This window comes from Gymnodraco acuticeps, unplaced genomic scaffold (genome assembly GCF_902827175.1).
Source record: "Gymnodraco acuticeps unplaced genomic scaffold, fGymAcu1.1, whole genome shotgun sequence".
Classification (NCBI taxonomy): domain Eukaryota; kingdom Metazoa; phylum Chordata; class Actinopteri; order Perciformes; family Bathydraconidae; genus Gymnodraco; species Gymnodraco acuticeps.
The window spans coordinates 298413-317794 of record NW_022990178.1 but is presented as its reverse complement, the minus strand read 5'-3'; the positions used below and the strand labels follow the sequence as shown (position 1 = coordinate 317794).

At 39.7% G+C, this 19382-nt stretch overlaps 1 protein-coding gene across 1 annotated transcript in view; it reads left to right on the top strand.

Moving 5' to 3' along the window:
- The window catches only part of LOC117547211 (rho guanine nucleotide exchange factor 18-like), a gene marked incomplete in the record, with an annotated part of 70433 nt that overhangs the window by 901 nt on the left and 50150 nt on the right, over nucleotides 1-19382 (top strand). The window contains 9 exon segments of the mRNA XM_034217783.1: nucleotides 4936-5090; nucleotides 5883-6475; nucleotides 7911-8094; nucleotides 10908-11034; nucleotides 11204-11258; nucleotides 14833-14877; nucleotides 15308-15382; nucleotides 16543-16651; nucleotides 17440-17605. Of these exon segments, the coding sequence (XP_034073674.1) occupies nucleotides 4936-5090; nucleotides 5883-6475; nucleotides 7911-8094; nucleotides 10908-11034; nucleotides 11204-11258; nucleotides 14833-14877; nucleotides 15308-15382; nucleotides 16543-16651; nucleotides 17440-17605 (1509 nt within the window).

The following is a 19382-nucleotide window of genomic DNA, read 5'->3' as shown; positions in this document are numbered from 1 at the left end:
ATCCATTAAGAAAGTCTGAAAAACAACTGGAAAATGTAGCTTTTTTGCAAACGAAACGTATATTGTTGTTCTTTCTCTATAATATGCAGAGCTTGAATTATGTCATGCTGTTAGTCGCCATGCTGTTATCTTCAGTGGATTATCATATTTCTTAGACGTGAAGGAGCAGTGTAGGATGTTTCCATTTTGCTTCAGCCAAGCTCGGTGCTTTGAAACTGTAGTCGGACGAATTTCTGATCAAAGACGATCTGTGAGATGACAGTTGTTTTGATGTGTTATACGACCTCAGATCTAACAGCCTCTGTGTTCTGTTTTCACCTGCTGTCACACACACACACACACACACGGAAGCACGCACGCACACACACACTTGCACCGTCACCGTGACCTTAATCCAAACACTTTTATTTGAACAATATATTTTTCTTACATGACTTACAAGTGTGATTTTTATCTTGTCATTTGCTTATTTTGTAGCTGAGAATATATGAGCTCAGTGTGTGTGTTTTATTTTATATTCGGAAAGACCTTAACACTACATAAAAAGGTGTTTATTGAACTTCTGTCTCTGTTGAAAACTTCATTAAATATGTGTAGGCCTACTTTGTCATGGGCCTGTCATTGTACTAATCAACTGACCTATCATATGATGCCCAGGTTCCTCTTGTAATTGTCATGTAGATGTGTGTGTGTATCATATGTACGCTTTGTGGTGAACATGTGCCCTCATTTCCTTCTTTTGACATTTGCTCAAAGGCCTTCCTATTTTTACACAGCTAACACAAACATACCGTGGCACACACATATGTCATTTTCTTTTATCATAGAGAATTGTGTGTAAACGTACTGACTATATAGATTAGAAGAAGCCTATGTATATAGATTTAAAAGTATAATATTTAACATTTCCACATTTAAACCATAAAGTCAGTAGACCTTTTGTTATGCTTTGTTCGTTATTCTCGCGTCCAGGAGATAAGCTTTAAAAAGGAGACTAATGGAGTCTCTTAGAAGGTTCAAATGGGTACTTTAATTTTAAAAAAGGCGCGGTAAATGTTACAAGCAGAATATTGTTCAGTCAGAAAAACAGCTGTGTTCTGGCTCTCGTGAGCAAAGGGAAGAGAGCGAGAACCACTTTTTCATCTGTTAAATATCCTCTGCTGGCTCCTCCCCGTGTGCCGGTTGGCGCTGCTGGGGGCCGGCCCTCCACGTCTCCAATGTTCGTTGTTGCGCATAACAGAGGATTCAGACATTGTACATTAAATATATAACTAAACACGCCTTTTCTCCTCCTTATCTCTTTCATGACTTTTCATTTAATACATTTTAAACGCTGTAATCAATACTCCAAAAATACAGGAAATACCTCACGGCTGGTATCATTTCCGGTCGTTCCGGATGTTGTCTCATGCTACCCACGTCTGTAAACAAACGTATTCAAATAAACTGTACCTTCATTTAATATCCAGCAATAATAATATCTCGACGTCTATAGTTGTAGTGTTGAAATCAGTAGGTTTCGGTGTGCAACACTCCGTGTCATATCGCTACTAAATTCACCTATATAGTAAATGGTATTTTAGCCACATGCTAAATGCTAACCGGAGATGAAGGATTTTCAGAATAAAAGCTTAACAACTGGTTGTGCACCATAGAGTCTATGGTTCCCAAACTTTTTGTGCCCAAGGCACACCAAAGGACAAGTACAAATCTCAAGGCACACCTATTGTGCAAAAATAGCCCTTATAACAGGTGTTATCAATCATATCATGTAAAATATCTGTAAATGTGCATAATTATTTACTAATGCCAAATAAAATGTGACAAAGACAACTATATTACTCATGAAATATTTATTAACGAAATATTTTAGAAATTAATTTGAAACTTTATCAAATTAGGCTTCATCAAAGCAGCAACACACTCATTTAAACCAGACAGGTCACAACATTAAAAATGAGGCAAAGCAAACTCAGCAGAAATTCAGCACAGAGAACTGTCAATGCAAGGAAGCTGCATTGTTCATGGTCCTGAACTACAAATGATAAATGTAACATTTCAGCAATCAGCATTGAAACATGTGCTATTGTAAATATTTTGCCGACTTACAAATTAGTGAGATACATGTGCCTGTCGGGGCGCGCAGCATTTTTTAATCCTTGGTGGCACTGAGGAGGGCCACTCGCAAGTCCTGTTCAACAGAGAGCCGTGACCTCCTGTTGTTCTTCATGTAAACCAGAGTAGAGAACGCCAACTCCAGAGATGGGGTCGTTACTAAAAAAAATGTAATATATTACATATTACTTTTTTTTTTAAAAGTAATATATTACACTACTTCGTTACTATCTACATAAAGTAACTCGTTACTTTACTCGCCGAGCACGTACGAACTGCGCATGCGTGAGTGGCAATAACTTTCCTTACCAGCAGGCGGCGGTAGTGTGTATTTGTCATTCAACAAAACAGGCAACAACCGGTGAAATGCTGTGGTGTTTTCTGAAATGCTGTAGCGTTTTGTGAAATGCTGTGGTGTTTTCTGAAATGCTGTAGCGTTTTGTGAAATGCTATAGTGTTTTCTGAAATGCTGTGGTGTCTTGCACTTCAGGGCCACCGTACATTCCTGTCTATTCTTCGGACGAACTCAAAATAATGGGCATACCTCCACCCCTCGAAAGTTATCGCTGACTCAGCCATGTTTATGCAGCACTGCACGTTGAGATGTGGACGCGCAAATCGCGCAGATTACGTACATATAAACCTACAAAGTACTGATATAGTAAATTAAAAAATAATTATTTTTGTGTAGTTGTATATTGCAATAATAACGTATGGTTGTCACAAAATCCCACGGCACACCCGGACTTGCCTCACGGCACACCGTTTGGGAACCACTGCCATAGACTGTATAAAGTTGTGCACGAGAACTTCTGGTTTTTCAGTATAAAACAGCATTTAAACTGACGGTATGTTTAAGGTACTTTATGCCATCAAAACATTGATTGTAATTTCTAACACTTTGTCATGTATGTTGTTGAATTGAGATAATTACATTATCTAAAATATGTACAACTATTTAAAAACAGGAGAAATGTGAAATTGTAATTGAGATAACGGTTTATTTGGTCTTGTCAGTCTTAACTTGGGACATTATTGACTTAAAGCCTATGCTTAAAACATGTCAGTCTATTTATATAGATTTAAAGGTATAATATGTTACATTTCCACATTAATCTAAAAAGGACTATGTGATATATTTTCTTGAGTTGTCTGGCCTACTGATATTATCCCAAAAATGTCCAGAAAAATGTGTAATTTCAATCAAGATACAGCAACTGTGCGTCTGTTGTCCTATAATGGCTTTTGATCCCTTTTTGACATTACATAAAGTGATTTAATGCATTTTAAATATTAATACGGGCATGTTAAAAAACTGAAAATATGATATAAAATCCACTTTACTATCTACATATTATTGGAATATGGCCATATGCTAATGCTGCTGCAGCTAGCTTTAGCTCCTTGCTACTAGAGAGACTTGGACCTTGGATAAAAGCGTCAGAGTTCGTCTTCCAGAAGCTGTCATACAATTACTTTTTATGAAGTTTTGAGCCACATGTTGTCTTTATTTTCTAATAACTTTTTATTTTAACTGGATAAAGAATTTAAGTCGTTATCTGGATCTTAAATGATCAGAGATAGCTACAAGCTAAGCTAATGTTAGTGGTTAGCTCGTAGCTACGCCCTCCAATGTTCACCTTTAAAACGAAGATTTGTAAGTATTTATCGCAGATATTGTTTGTTTTGGAGATTGAGTATCATAGTTATTTTGTTTTGGGGCATTTGTCCAGCAATGTCATGTCAATTATGAGTATAACACTAAATCAAAACTTTCTTTCAAAGATTTACAATTCTTGCAAAATATGACATCTTCTATAGATCTTTAATTTGAAGTAATGTGTAGAGAGAGGGTACAGTTGTGATATTAAAATGTGAAGAAAAGAGGAACAATATTAAATAGGGAAATAAAACATTATATAAAGTATATTAAGTCTAATATTGAGTACATTTTCAGTGTCAAATTATAATAAATGTAAGGCAAAGTGCTAATGTAATTTGGTGATTTATTAGTCGGTAGTTCAGACATTAATTTCCAGACCACCCCTTGTTATGTGGAGCCATTGTGGGGAAAACAGCTGACTATGACAGTGCCAAAACAATTATGGACACACACACTTACACACTTACACACTTACACACTTACACAACACACACACACACACACACACACACACACACACACCACACACACACACACACACACACACACACACACACACACACACACACACACACACACACACACACACACTGCTGTTGCATCCCTGTGTGATGTATTAGCAGATATATGAGGCCAACCATAAAAGGCTACAGCAGCAACACAGGACAGCATCAAGCAGAGTCCCAGTGTCTGAGTTTACACTTAAAAACGAGAGCGATTCAGACACGAACAAATACTCCCTGCTGCCCCGAGTGAGATATTATTAATACAATAGAAATATATCTTCACTGTGTCTGTCTGCAGAGGTGGAAGAAGCTATGATATTAAAGCAAAAGTAGAACTACGGTCTTTAGATACTTGTAATACTAGTAAAAAAGTTCATTATGAATAATGGCTTTTTTCAAAGTATTCAATCTTTTTGGCATATGCCTTTATTCTGTTTTTATTGCTTTTAAATACACCTCAGAGCCTTGTAAAGTTTAGCTTGTCAATATTATTGTGTCAATAATTGTGTACAATATCCCATTAATTTATGACACTGGTATTTTGCAGCTGAAATCAGAAACGTCTTCCTTTCATTGTGTGTTTTCTTTATGGTACTGTTGAAGTTCTTGAATTTGCGAGTGTGTATAACTCAATTATTGATTATCTTTCAGCGTCAGAGTGTAAACCATGCATTGCACCCTGTGGGTCTCCAAGTGCCTCTCTCAGTGTCCCGCCTCAGGCCCCCTTCGGGACGGGGTCCTCCTCCTCACTGTCCCCCCCCTCCATCGCTGAAGATGCCTTCTTTGGGAGCTCCAAAAAAGACAAGGTAAAGCTCATTATTTGTTTATATTCTTTGCGTTATGAGTCATGCTATCTTTCTGGCTGGAGATGAATAGATCTTCAGAACCAGGGCTCGAAAAAAAACACCACGTAGGAGCCAAATGTCGGTTAAAGATGCAACTGGGTAGTAGATATGCGGGCACATACCAGCCAAAAAAATCATTAATAAATGAAGTGTCTGCTAAAGTTTGATTTGAACTTTCATTAGTCATTTGTCTGGTTAACAAACAAAAAAAGGTACTTTTGCACCCTGTCCATAATCTACTGACTAACCAATTCCTTTTTTATTAAGACACATTGTTTGTTTTTTGTGAAAAATCTATTTGTGTAAACCTAAAGAAAACATTTTTATTTTCACCGTGAAGAAGCGACAAGGTGTTAGCACTATTTTGTTTATATGAGGAATATGTTAAATGTGTAATCTAGTCTTTGGACCATGCTTTTTAATATTGACGGACTGACTGACTAATCTGATGGCATTGAAGCACAAAGCGAATCAAAGGAAGCATGTGAAACGTGTAGTTTGCTGGAATTTTGATTAATTTTGGTTAACATTTGCGATGATATAAATGTCATTGTGAGCAACTTATTGTTGTTCTGATGAAAGTGCTTTTTCTAAGCACACCCTTAAGAAGCTGATAGCATTTCTAAAGACATACTTTTTAAAATGTTGCATTGATGTTTGGAATATATGTATCTCATCTACATGTCAATTATTTTTCTCCATGTCTCCACTGTTTTTAAATCTTTCCTGGCTCCGTCCTTTCTGCTTATACAGGATGCGTGTTCAGTAGTGAGCGACTACGACTGCCCCTGTGCTGAGTTGAGCAGCAGTGTGGAGGACCTGCTGGACCTCAGCTATTCTCTCAAAGATTCAGAGTACTTTAAAGACCTGGAGGGAGGGATACCGGCTTCTTTTACTGCACCCACAGAGAGAAACCCCCTACCTCTCAGCCTGCAGGTGTCTCTAAACACAGACACCAAACAGCCTACACACACTTCTCTGAGCACACATTCTCATCGAGTCAATGCACCATCTTCCCCCTTCTACATCCACCCTGCAGAGGAGCCACATCAGAACTTTGTGGTCACTCAGTTGAGGCCGAAGTTACACCCAGGCTGCATCATTGACAGCGATGAGTCCTCGGGTCCTGCAGTAGGACTGAGCCTGACCATTAATCTGAACAGACTGCCGGGGTCGATGGAGACGGCTAAAGGGATAACGGGATCGCAGGAAGAGAAGGAGCAGGGCGGTGTGGGTTTAGACGGAGAGCTGGACGAGGACAGCTTCCCTATTCTGGTCCGGTCCATGTCCACGTCTCGGAGGCACAGCTTGGGGGTCCCCATGTCCCCCATTACCTTGGGGAGGAGGTGAGGTGGATGTTTGGAAAGGATGGAAAGAATTAGAAGAACCAATCTCGTAAAAAATCTATATAATTGCACAAAAGCTGCACTTGATTTATGATCATTGTTGGGGAAGATGCGTAAAAAAGTCATGTTTTTTTTAAAAAAGAGAGAGATCTTGTTTGTTACACAAAGCTGCTTGGAAAAGGACTCAAAACTAGGTTGTAGACATTGAAAATGTGACAAAAACACCAACAAATAATAACAAAATCTAATAAAAAAAGTGACATCCTAGATAAAAAAGCACTTAATTGAGTTTAGCTCAATCACTACAGTGTTCACAGTTATACAAAACGTTTTTATATACCCACTAAAATAAATTATTCAGCTTAAATTGAAAGACACATGGGTCTGGGTTGCTCAAAGGGGGTTTTATTCACAATACAATAGCATTAGTAGTATAAAGATAATCAAAATAATGAGGTTCTTTTTAGGCCCGAAATTGTAGTTTGTAGTTTCAGTAGTTAACAAAAAAAGTGATTTAACTTCTTGAAGCGAACTGAAAATATGAATGTTGTTGCAGACTGCTGTAAAATATCACGTTATATGAAGTCTGACATAAGCTTTACCTGCAAAGTAAAAAAATTCACATAGATTATTGTAATAACCCTGTTGCTGTCATCTAGCTGAGCTCAGTGTGGCTCGTGGTGGAGATGGTGTCTTACCACAGCTTCTTCAAAAATGAAGTAGAGGCTATTTTGTCATGTGAATATATGGTGCACTAAAATACCACCGAAAAACAACACAAGAACAAGCTCAGGACACAGAGTCCTGCTCAAATGGTTGTTTTGTTTTTGAGATACTTGTACTTGACTTGAGTAATTTATTTTCATACACTAAATTTCAGTGGACTATATTCTGCCCTAATGTTACAGCTTTAGTTAGTTTAAGCTATTTTCATGCAACATTTTTTTTTAAAACTGCTTTTCCTTATGAAGTTGTCACCTTGAGCTCTAGGTAATTCCATTTTCATTTTATTTCTCACTATTTTAACTATATTTACGGGGAAACATTTGTATTAATTGAGAAATTAATAATCGAATAACACAATGTCTACTAGTACACTAACAAAGGTAATTTATGAAATAACTACTTTTACTTTGAATCATTTTAGTAAATGTTCCTGACGATACACACATATTTTAACAGGAATGCAGGACTTTTACTTGTTAAAGACTATTAGAGTGGTATAAGTGCTTTTACACGAGTAAAGGATCAGAATACTTGTTTGCTTATGTGTGTGTGTGTGTGTGTGTGTGTGTGTGTGTGTGTGTGTGTGTGTGTGTGTGTGTGTGTGTATGTCTGTGTGTGTGTGTGTGTGTGTGTGGTGTGTGTGTGTGTGTGTGTGTGTGTGTGTGTGTGTGTGTGTGTGTGTGTGTGTGTGTGTGTGTGTGTGCGCCAGGCTGAGTCTGGACACCATGGCCACGGACAGTGATGGAGAGAGAGAGGAAGATGAGGAAGAGGAGGAAGGACTGAAAGGTTTCATCCCGTCCCAACAGCAGCAAACATACGGCTCGGGTCCCGGAGAGGAGACTGACGACTGCAGTCTGAGTGCCCCCTGTCCCAGAGCCAGAGTCACCAGCATGGTAATCAAACAACGGTGACATATTATACAGATTACTGTCTAGAAAACACAACTCAAAACCAAAACTCAAGACCAAATCTCAAAACCAAAACACAAGACCAAAACTCAAGATCAAAACTCAAGACCAAATCTCAAGACCAAAACTCAAGACCAAATCTCAAGACCAAAACTCAAGACCAAAACTCAAGACCAAAACTCAAGACCAAATCTCAAGACCAAAACACAAGATCAAAACTCAAGACCAAAACTCAAGATCAAAACTCAAGACCAAATCTCAAGACCAAAACTCAAGACCAAATCTCAAGACCAAATCTCAAGACCAAAACTCAAGACCAAAACTCAAGACCAAAACTCAAGACCAAAACTCAAGACCAAAACTCAAGATCAAAACTCAAGACCAAATCTCAAAACCAAAACACAAGACCAAAACTCAAGATCAAAACTCAAGACCAAATCTCAAGACCAAAACTCAAGACCAAATCTCAAGACCAAATCTCAAGACCAAATCTCAAGACCAAAACTCAAGATCAAAACTCAAAACCAAAACACAAGACCAAAACTCAAGATCAAAACTCAAGACCAAAACTCAAGACCAAATCTCAAGACCAAATCTCAAGACCAAAACTCAAGACCAAAACTCAAGACCAAAACTCAAGACCAAAACTCAAGACCAAAACTCAAGACCAAAACTCAAAACCAAAACACAAGACCAAAACTCAAGATTAAAACTCAAGATCAAAACTCAAGATCAAAACTCAAGACCAAATCTCAAGACCAAAACTCAAGATCAAAACTCAAAACCAAAACACAAGACCAAAACTCAAGACCAAATCTCAAGACCAAAACTCAAGATCAAAACTCAAGACCAAATCTCAAGACCAAAACTCAAGATCAAAACTCAAAACCAAAACACAAGACCAAAACACAAGACCAAAACTCAAGATCAAAACTCAAGACCAAAACTCAAGATCAAAACTCAAGACCAAAACACAAGACCAAAACTCAAGATCAAAACTCAAGACCAAAACTCAAGACCAAATCTCAAGACCAAATCTCAAGACCAAAACTCAAGACCAAAACTCAAGACCAAAACTCAAGATCAAATCTCAAGACCAAAACTTAAGATCAAAACTCAAGACCAAAACACAAGACCAAAACTCAAGATCAAAACTCAAGACCAAAACTCAAGACCAAATCTCAAGACCAAATCTCAAGACCAAAACTCAAGACCAAAACTCAAGATCAAAACTCAAGACCAAATCTCAAGACCAAATCTCAAGACCAAAACTCAAGATCAAAACTCAAGACCAAATCTCAAGACCAAAACTCAAGACCAAATCTCAAGACCAAAACTCAAAACCAAATCTCAAGACCAAAACTCAAGATCAAAACTCAAGACCAAAACTCAAGACCAAAACTCAAGACCAAAACTCAAGACCAAAACTCCAGCTCCAGCTTCATACACGATGGTTTCCTCTGAAAGCATACATCCTAAAATCCTTTAAACTTGCCATACTTACTGAGATAGTTCAAAAATGTGTATTTTTGCAAACTTTGCAAGCTATTAATAACTTTACAATGCAGGATAAAACACAGCAAAGCTACCATTTAGTTAGTTAAACCTACTTAGAAAAGGTAGATCAAAAGCTACCATTTAGTTACATGCTTCTTGTCATGTTATATGAAATATAGCCAAAATATAGCCAATTGGAAATGGCTCTAATATCTAATATCTAATATCATGCAGGAATGATAGTGGACAATATTGTGCCTTATAGATTAGGTTTAGCTGAATTATGCCTCTTTTCCAATATTCTTACACTGAGTACACAAAGTTCAAACTTACATTAGAAACATCAGGAAGATTTTTGGTTAAATCCCTAATTGCAGTTGGTATTTTTAAATGGGATTTGTTGACGATAAGAACCAAAATAATTTTTTTAATAATAAATTCTTTTTAGATGTTTCCTTTATAGGAAAAGGCTGATAATTGACAACTTGGAAATTTGAAACTAAATAACGCTGAGCCTTTGTGGGATGTTAAATACAATTATAAATTATAAAAAAGTGCCTTAATATAAATTGCCAACTAATAAAGGCTTTAAAGTCTCTCAAACCTTCTAATAAGACGTTTTTGAGTGCGGTTCACAAGCTGCAAAACAATGAGCAACCTCAGATCTTAAATCAATAACGTTTTTAACAGAAGATTTCAACTTGAAAAAACTCTCAAAATGACTCAAAAATACAAAAACTTAATATATTGCTTAAAGGTGGGGGAGGTAATTTTGGAGAAACCAGCTCGAGTGCGCTAGAATTTGAAAATACACAACCGGAAGAAATCTGCCCCTTCCTCACAGAGCTCCTCCTCCAACACACATGACGCGCACATGACCAATGAGGGCACGAGATAAGTTTGTGCCCAGATGGAAGGCTGACAGGCAGGTAGGCCATCCAGTTACTTTAGCCGGGCCGGCTCAGATGATTGGTCGTGCTTTTTACAGCGCCACGGCTTCCACAGATGACTTTTTTTAATGTATTTATTGTCAAAGCATTTAAGATATTCATTGCTATCGGGATGTTAAGAGCATTCCATGGAATATAACAAAAAGTGTTTCTGAAGTGAATTACCTACCCCACCTTTAAGTAAAATACTTTCATAATGTGTGGTACCCCAGTGTCTGAGTTAATTCTGGCTCTAACCATGCCACTGTTAGTAAAAGTAATCATCATAAGTATCTGTGTGTTGGGGAGTGGAGGTAGAACAGATCTGTTGTGCACGTGATGCCGATGTGTGTTTATTCTCCGCGCCCTCAGGCCTGCGGAGTTCCCCGCAGACATCTGTACTCCCGCTCAGAGATCCTGGCCACGGACGAGTGTTCCCGCGCCGCTCACATCTCCCGTGTTGTGCAGACATCCAAACAGGCAGCCAGGGCGGCAGGAGGTGGGCGGGCAGAGTGTGTGTGTGTGTGTGTGTGTGTGTGTGTGTGTGTGTGTGTGAGTGTGTGTGTGTGTGTGTGTGTGTGTGTGTGTGTGTGTGTGTTAGGATACATGTTTTACACTCTGCAGGCAGCAGCTGTTTCATCATATCTGACCTTTTGTATCTCCTGCAGCAGAAGAGTTCGACCCTGAAGAAAACCTGCACTGGACTGACGGCCAGAGCCACATGTAAGTTTGCACGATATATGACTTGAGTTACACACACACCTTATACATTTTCTTTAACGTTCAATAATACTTTATTATCAGTTCAAGTCTGGAATCTTTCGCACATCAACAGGGACAAGTATTCACCAAAGACAATATGTTCAAAGACCCTTTAAAGGTCCCATGGCCATTTCTACTGATCATAATTCCATTGTTGAGGTCGACTAGAATAGATTTAAATTGTGCAATTTTCCAAACTCACATTGGTTTCTCATACAGCATCTCTGTATAGTATGTGTATTCACTCTCTGTCCTAAACGGCTTGTTGGAGCTCCTGCCCCCCCCCCCCCCTCTCTGTGAGCCCAGTGGCCGCCTGCGAGACAGCGAGACACAGCGAAACCCAGCCCAAAACCAGCCCGAACACACACACACACACCCGCAGCCTGGCTGGGAGTTTGTGTGCGTGCTCACACACCGACTCACAGCCTCGCCGCGTCCCGCCGTCTCAGGGAGAAGAAATCGGCGGAGCTGCAGCTGAGAAAAGATTGAGTGTGTGTGTGTGTGTGCGAGGAAGTCCGCGGATTGGTCAATTTGGACCAATCCACGGACTTAACGTAACGGCTCCGCGGACGTAACGGCTACGCGGACGTAACGGCTAAGCGGATGTAACGGCTACGCGGATGTAACGGCTACGCGGATGTAACGGCTACGCGGACGTAACGTAACGGCTCCACGGATTGGTCCACTTGGAACAATGGGTCCATTTGGGTATGGGCATGTCACTGTACCCAGGAAGAAAAAGAGAAATGTCCAACGAGGCTTTCTGGGGCAGCATCGACAGGTCTTCTCTGTGTTAGAGTTTTACTCCCTACAGGGTGTACTTTGAGGGTTTGTGACTCTGCAGACCGTTTACATGCAGAACAACCTTCATAACACACAAGGGGACGGGTAATAACTGGAAAAGCATGACATGGGCCCTTTAATAGTTGATCTGGCATTCTTAAATAAAGAGGCAGGCACGCTATAATGTAGCATACGCATAAGTAAGTAGAAGCCAGTAATATTGACAATAAATTATGAAACGTTGTATTTAATCTGAGGATTGACTGTGGACACCCTAGAGCAGTGGTTCCCAACCTGGGGGTTTTTACATATAATTGTAATTGTAAGGCAATACATGATTGTCACTAAAAGCCTTGTCTCTACATTACAATAAAATATAAAAAATAATTGACTAATTAATTTTAATAAAAATTCAAGTTAGTATTAAAGGCATAAAAAGACAGAAATGTCTAATTCTTTCTTTAATAGAAATGTTTCTTCTGCCCGTAAAGTGTCCAAACCAGGCTTGTCTGGATAAGTGCATGTTTAAAACATAGTCATTGTCCATGCCGGTTTCAGTTGGATTATTTGTCACAGTTGCTCCGATCAGATCGGTCTCCTCCATTTTGTAGATTATTTACGACTTTTAAATCCACATAAACACATCGGCAAAATCCGGTTTACTTTGAGCATGTGTTTAAACAGTTTAATCCCTTTGTGAATTGTTTCCACTTCCGCCGTCCTTTCATTTCTTCATACAGCGGGAATCCAAATGAATTAATCCTGAGTCCAATAACCATCAAAGTCACTCCATAGTGCTCCTTGATTACGCTTTCATCCTCCTTTAACAAAATACTTCACATTCATCCAGTTTGTGACAGTAGTTGTAGCATTTTGAGACTTTTAAACTTGAATTACCGCTGTTGCGTGACCCCCCCCCCTTGTGTGTGTGTGTGTGTGTGTGTGTGTGTGTGTGTGTGTGTGTGTGTGTGTGTGTGTGTGTGTGGGGGGGGGGGGGGGGGGGGGTGCGCAACTTCCATAAGGAGTCATTTGGGGGGCTCTTGGGAAAAAAGGTTGGGAACCACTGCTGTAGAGAGTGCTTCAGTCCAAACTAATTATATAAAGGAATTCAATTCATATTCACAGTTCAGGACATGGTGACGGTATTATTGTAGGCTGAATCAAAGAGTTTCTTATTGTCACAAACAACACAAACCAGATGGCACAACTGATAGTGAGAACATATAGGAAAAAGGATGGATCCAGGAGGATGGTAAATGCACTGTACTTATAGTGCTTTATCCAGTCTTTACGACCCCTCAAAGCATCATCTTTCACCCGTCCACACCTCAGTCATACACAGCAGTGCCATTTGCACAAGTTAACAAACATTCAAGTATCTCGCCCAACGATACATCGACTGTTGACTGACTGCATGGGCTGGGATCGATGTATCGATTGAGGATGTCGGCAATCTTTCAGGTGTCGCCAAAAAATAAGAAAGCGAGCGTCAGGCAGGAAAACACAACAACTCCTGGTGATGACCCGGATACTGAGCTAGTAAGATGCATTTATGAGAGCATATAAGGAGAGAGGACATGAGTGCATAGAGATAGAGGAAGAGAAGCAGGAGAAGAGAGGTAACAGTCCTAGGAGCTGGTTCAAGGTAAGCCTGATCTATGAGTATAGATTTAAAACAAAATAAGACATAAATAAGACGGTAATTGTCTGTAAATTGTACCTGCAGCTCTCTCTGGTCATTACAATAGTTTACATTCTGTTCCCTGGTCATAAATCTCTGCAGTCTGGTCCAGGAGGAGGGGGGGGCTTCCCTACTCCCCCCCTGACATCTCTGCTCCATGTCATACGCCTGAAACCTCCTCCTCCCACAGTCCTCCAGCTCCTTAGATGGCCCCTTAGTGTGTGTGTGTGTGTGTGTGTGTGTGTGTGTGTGTGTGTGTGTGGTGTGTGTGTGTGTGTGTGTGTGTGTGTGGTGTGTGTGTGTGTGTGTGTGTGTGGTGTGTGTGTGTGTGTGAAGGAGCAGACAAGGGAGGATTCTTCACTAAATCACAGTATGACACCTAGCTCCTATCAGTCTCGCCCTCTACTCTCCTCCTCGATTCCTCCTCCTTTCCTCGCCTACTCTCCTCTGGTCTCCTCTAATTTATCCAAGTCTCCTCTTGTTTCCTCTCCTCTATCCATTCCTCATCTCCTTTCGTCTTTCCTCCTCTCCTCATTTTTTATCTTTAAACTCCATGCCTCTCCTCTGTTCTCTTCCTCTTTCTCCTATACTCTCCTTTCCGGTCCTTCGTCTCCTCTGTCCTCCTCTCCTCCACTTTGTCCTTACATCCTTACATCCTCACCTGTCTTCCTCTCTCCTCTCGTCTCTTCTTGTTTCCTCTCGTCTCCTTGTCTCTTCTGTATCCGCTTCTCTTCTCTGTCCTATACTATTATCTCCTTTATTCCTTTCCTCTTATACTCCTATTTCATCTCCTTTCCTCCTCTCCTCTCCTCTTCTCCTCTCATCTCATCTCTTCTTTCCTCCCTGTCTCTGTCCTCTTCTCCTTTTGTCTTTCCTCCTCTCCTCTACTCTGTCCTTCTTTGTCCTCTCTCATCGCCTCTCATGTCCTAGTCATCTCCCCTCATCCTCTCTTCTCCCACTCTCCTCTTCCTCTGCTGTCCTCATCTCCTCTGCTTTGTCCTTCCCTTGTCTCCTCTGTCCTCCTCCTCTCCTCCTCCCCCACACTCAGCCTCAGTGTGTTGTTTGTCTCAGGCTGATGGTACAGAAAGTTCTGCAGGAGCTGAAGCTGTACCACGGGTGAGTAAACACGAGAGGGAGGTCTGCAGATCCAGGGGGAGCACTGTGTGTGTGTGTGTGTGTGTGTGTGTGTGTGTGTGTGTGTGTGTGTGTGTGTGTGTGTGTGTGTGTGTGTGTGTGTGTGTGTGTGTGTGTGTGTGCATGTTTTTGGCACGTGTGTTTGCATGTGCCTGTTTTGGCCCTTACCCAGTTTGATCATCCAGTGAAAGGGTGTGTTTGTCACCACAGTTTTTAAATATCAACGGTTGTAGTTTGCCTCACCTGGCACAAAATGAAGTTTGACTGAATGAAACACATCAGTTTAAAGGAACACATATTTGCTAAAACATGTAAGACGCTGCTTTGAAAGTGTCTACTGGTTATTTATGGTTCATATTTGGCAGTTTTTGGTCATTTCTCCCCACGCTGAAACCGGCATTGTCCTCCACAGAGCGAAGCAGGGGAACATCAGATTGGACACCAAAGTTACAGGAAGTGTAACCTGGTACGAGTTCCTCTCCAATGAGTAAGTACCGTCCTGTTCACTGGTCACTTATCACTAAAGCTGGGGACATTTAGGTAATATATTTCACATCATAACATGCTCCATAATTGGTTGCTATGTGTCTTGTGTATTTGTATAGAGCTGTTTCATTGGTTTTCTATGACAGGGAATGGTAACATAGTCAACAGAGTCAAGGGGACATACAGTATCTAAAGATAACAACTCATTTGAAAGAATATAATGTGTTTTTTGAACATTTTAGTTAATATTGTAGTAGAAAGATTTGAATGATATGTGTCCTTTAGTTTTCAGTTCATGAAACAAGTCTAATAACATTTCTAATTACTGCAACTATTACTTTTAATCAAAATCACCCATTCCTGCTGTGACCTGTTGCTGTCTTGTTGCTTTTCAATATATATATGTTTTTGATTTTTTTGTTGTTGCAAGTAATGTCCTGTATTGTGAGCTTTTAATTATTTTAATTTTATTCATATTTTTCTAATTTGATCAGTTTTTTCAATTTTATTTCCTGAAACATCTGCATAGACTATGGATGAAAAATAGCCTTATGGCACATCTAAATATATTTTGAATGTGAACTCTCCCTAAGTAAACTTAATCTAATCCAAATAAGTCTAATCAAAATAAATGTATAATGTACTAATTTCCTGTTTGTTGATTTCACTGAAAAAATATTCATGACATATCTTGATTACATATTTTAAAGGTCCCATGTCATGCTTTTCCTGTTATCCCGCGAGGAGTGGGACAGTGTGAGCTGGCTCACTGGTGTGGGGTCGGCGAGACAGCGAGACACCGCGGAACTCAGCCTGGGCACACACACAAACTCCCAGCCAGGCTGCGGGTGTGTGTGTGTTTCAGGCTGGGTTTGGCTGTGTCTCGCTGTCTCGCAGACGGCCACTGGGCTCATAGGGAGGGGGGGGGGGGGGGGGCGGAGCTCCAACAAGCCGTTTAGGACAGAGAGTGAATACAGAGATGCTGTATGAGAAACCAATGAGAGTTTGGAAAATTGCACAATATACATTTATTTTAGTATACCTCAACAATGGAATTATGATCAGTAGAAATGGCCATGACATGGGAGCTTTAAAAATAAAAAAAATAAAAAAATACAAGATAATTTTTATTTATGTTTCCTTCTCTGCTCCATTGTTAAGGAATGAGGAAGAGGAGGATCGTACAGAGAAGGTGGAGAAAGGCACGAAGGTGAAGAGGACTCTCAGCTCTCTGAGGAACAGAGTGACTGGCTCCTTCAATAAAGATAAGGTAAACATGATGCACTTTGAACACATACTGCAATAAACCACGCTGCCTGGCATGCAATGCAATATGTCACCTAACTAGAGTTTTACAAGGTAGGAAATATGTGCTAAAAAATGAATTTGTTATATCAAATTTGGTACAAGGTAAGGTCCAAAGTAAGCAAAAGTACTCATTATGAATACAATTAAAATGTTTTTGTGTTAAATATATAATATATTTTATTATATAAAACAATAAAATATTACTACAGGTGCATTAACGTGGTCCAGCATTTTAGTTTTGTAGTGAGTAAATGTTGACTACTATACAATTTCAGATACGTTGTGAAATCTTTATCAAATTTTTAAAAACAATCAATAATTTATCTAAAAATCTTGTGTAGTGTAGGCATAACATGTGAATACTTGTATTTCAAATTGTAAAGAAGTATAATAAAATAATAATCATAACAATGATAATTTGTTATTATTTTTAAAAATGACAATACATAATAATAATACAGAAAAATGTATATGACGCTCTACTATACATTTTATTACAATTACATTTGAAGTGCTATTTTTGTGATGCATTTAAATTGCATTATGCAGTTTTAAAAGACCAAATCCCGCAGTGTAAACAGTCCACTGGTGTGCATGCAACACACACAAGTCTGTAATCTATTTACACAAACCCCGTTCTATATCCTGCCTCTGGCACGCTTATGCAATCTCATACATCCCCAGCCATAAGACAGTGAAAGAGAACACACACATTTGCATGTAAAACCCTCTCCTCTTGTTCCTCTGCAGGGTAAGAACCGAGAGAAGGAACATCAGAAGGAGAAGGAGAAGGACACAGTGTGTGGCAGCAGGAGGTGTCACGGCCATCATCTGGTGCCGGGGTCTTTCTCCAGCTGTGCCACCTGCTCTCTGTGCAGCAAGACCCTGCAGAGGAAGCATGGCCTGCAGTGCATGAGTGAGTAACACCACAACCTGCAGCACACGCAGAGGATGGCACAGGTGCTGCGCTCACACACAGGCACTTTCCACTATTTATACACACGCTAATGCACGCATGCTCGCCCACACACAGGTTGGAGCACTCAAGCACACCGGCAGACAAACACCGCCCAAATCACACACTATCACACAACCAGAACTTCATTAAATCACAAAATCTTCAAGAATTATATGTAAATATTCTTTTTAAGGGTGACTATTTTCAATTTTTTTGTCATTTAGTACACCTGATGAAGCATTCAAGCGCACAGGCAAACAAATACCCCTCATAATTACACAACAAGAAACCATATTAAATCATAAAATATTTAAGAATTATGCAGGAAATACTTAAATAGTCTCTTTAGGTATTACTATTTCAATTTTTTCTGTCATTTAATACACTTCTTGACGTCTTTTGTTACGTGGGAGATTACACAGGGTTGCTACAGCTACATTATTTTCCAATCACGTAATTAGCAATGATTCGTAAAATCCTGCCTCACACGTTTGGGCATTTTAAAGGCTTTTGAACAACTGATTTACTACATTTTATTACAAAGTAAGGCTTTTATTTGTATTTTAATGAATAGAAATCTATGCCTGACTTTTAAGGATTTGCACACTGCTCTTTTATAGCATTTAAAATACACAAGATAGCAAGATTTCCCTCTGGAAGTGATTTTCACAGTAAATGCCATTTATCTCATTGATCCAGACTTTTCTTTTAGCATGTTACTGCTATAAAGAAGACGTTGTTCAGTTTGAGTTTCTTTCACACTGCAGCTCTTACTTTTGCACCGCCCACTTGTTTGGATGTGTTATCTGATTTATTAGCACCACTGCCTGACAGCTGTTTATGTGAATGTACAGCATGCATGACATTTGTTGCTCTGGCCTGAAATATTCTTCATGTTTTCTGTGATTTTGTGTGTGTTGGGTTGTTTTATCAGGACCAGCCACTGCTTTGGGTGTCCATTCGACATTTATTACCCAGCGGCTCCTTTTTTTCCTATGCCACTGCATGTCAGCTGATAAGGCTGCAATGCCAGAGGAAAGACATGCCAACGTGCTATTAGAGCACAGTGGTTAAACTCTGATCCATAGAAAGACTGAGATAGCTGGAAATAGCAGGAGTTAAAATAATAATAAATAATTGTTTAAATTGATTAAAGGTGGGGTATGTAATTTTGGAGAAACAAGCTCGAGTGCGCTAGAATTTGAAAATACACAACCGGAGCAAATCTGCCACTTCCTTACAGAGCCCCTCCTCCAACACACACGAACGCGCACATGACCAATGAGGGCACGAGATAAGTTTGTGCACAGATGGAAGGCTGACAGGCAGGTAGGCCATCCAGTTATTTTAGCCGGGCCGGCTCAGATGATTGGTCGTGCTTTTTACAGCGCCACGGCTTCCACTGATGAAATTTTTTTATGGATTTATTGTCAAAGCATTTAATGTATTCATTGCTATCGGGATGTTAAGAGCATTCCATGGAATATAACAAGTGTTTCTGAAATAAATTACATACCCCTCCTTTAACTATCCAATTTCCTCATAACACAGTCAGACTTATGCCACCCGTCTTTATTGTAAATCAGAGACTGTTTTCTCGTAAGCCATGTGATCTGTTGCTGGTGAATTTCATATCACCAAATGAAGTTTCATCAACAAAAAAAACAGAACTGTTCTCAACATTAGTGCCATTTCCATTTCTTCAAACTTGACTGTTTCCAGCAGTGCAAGGAGA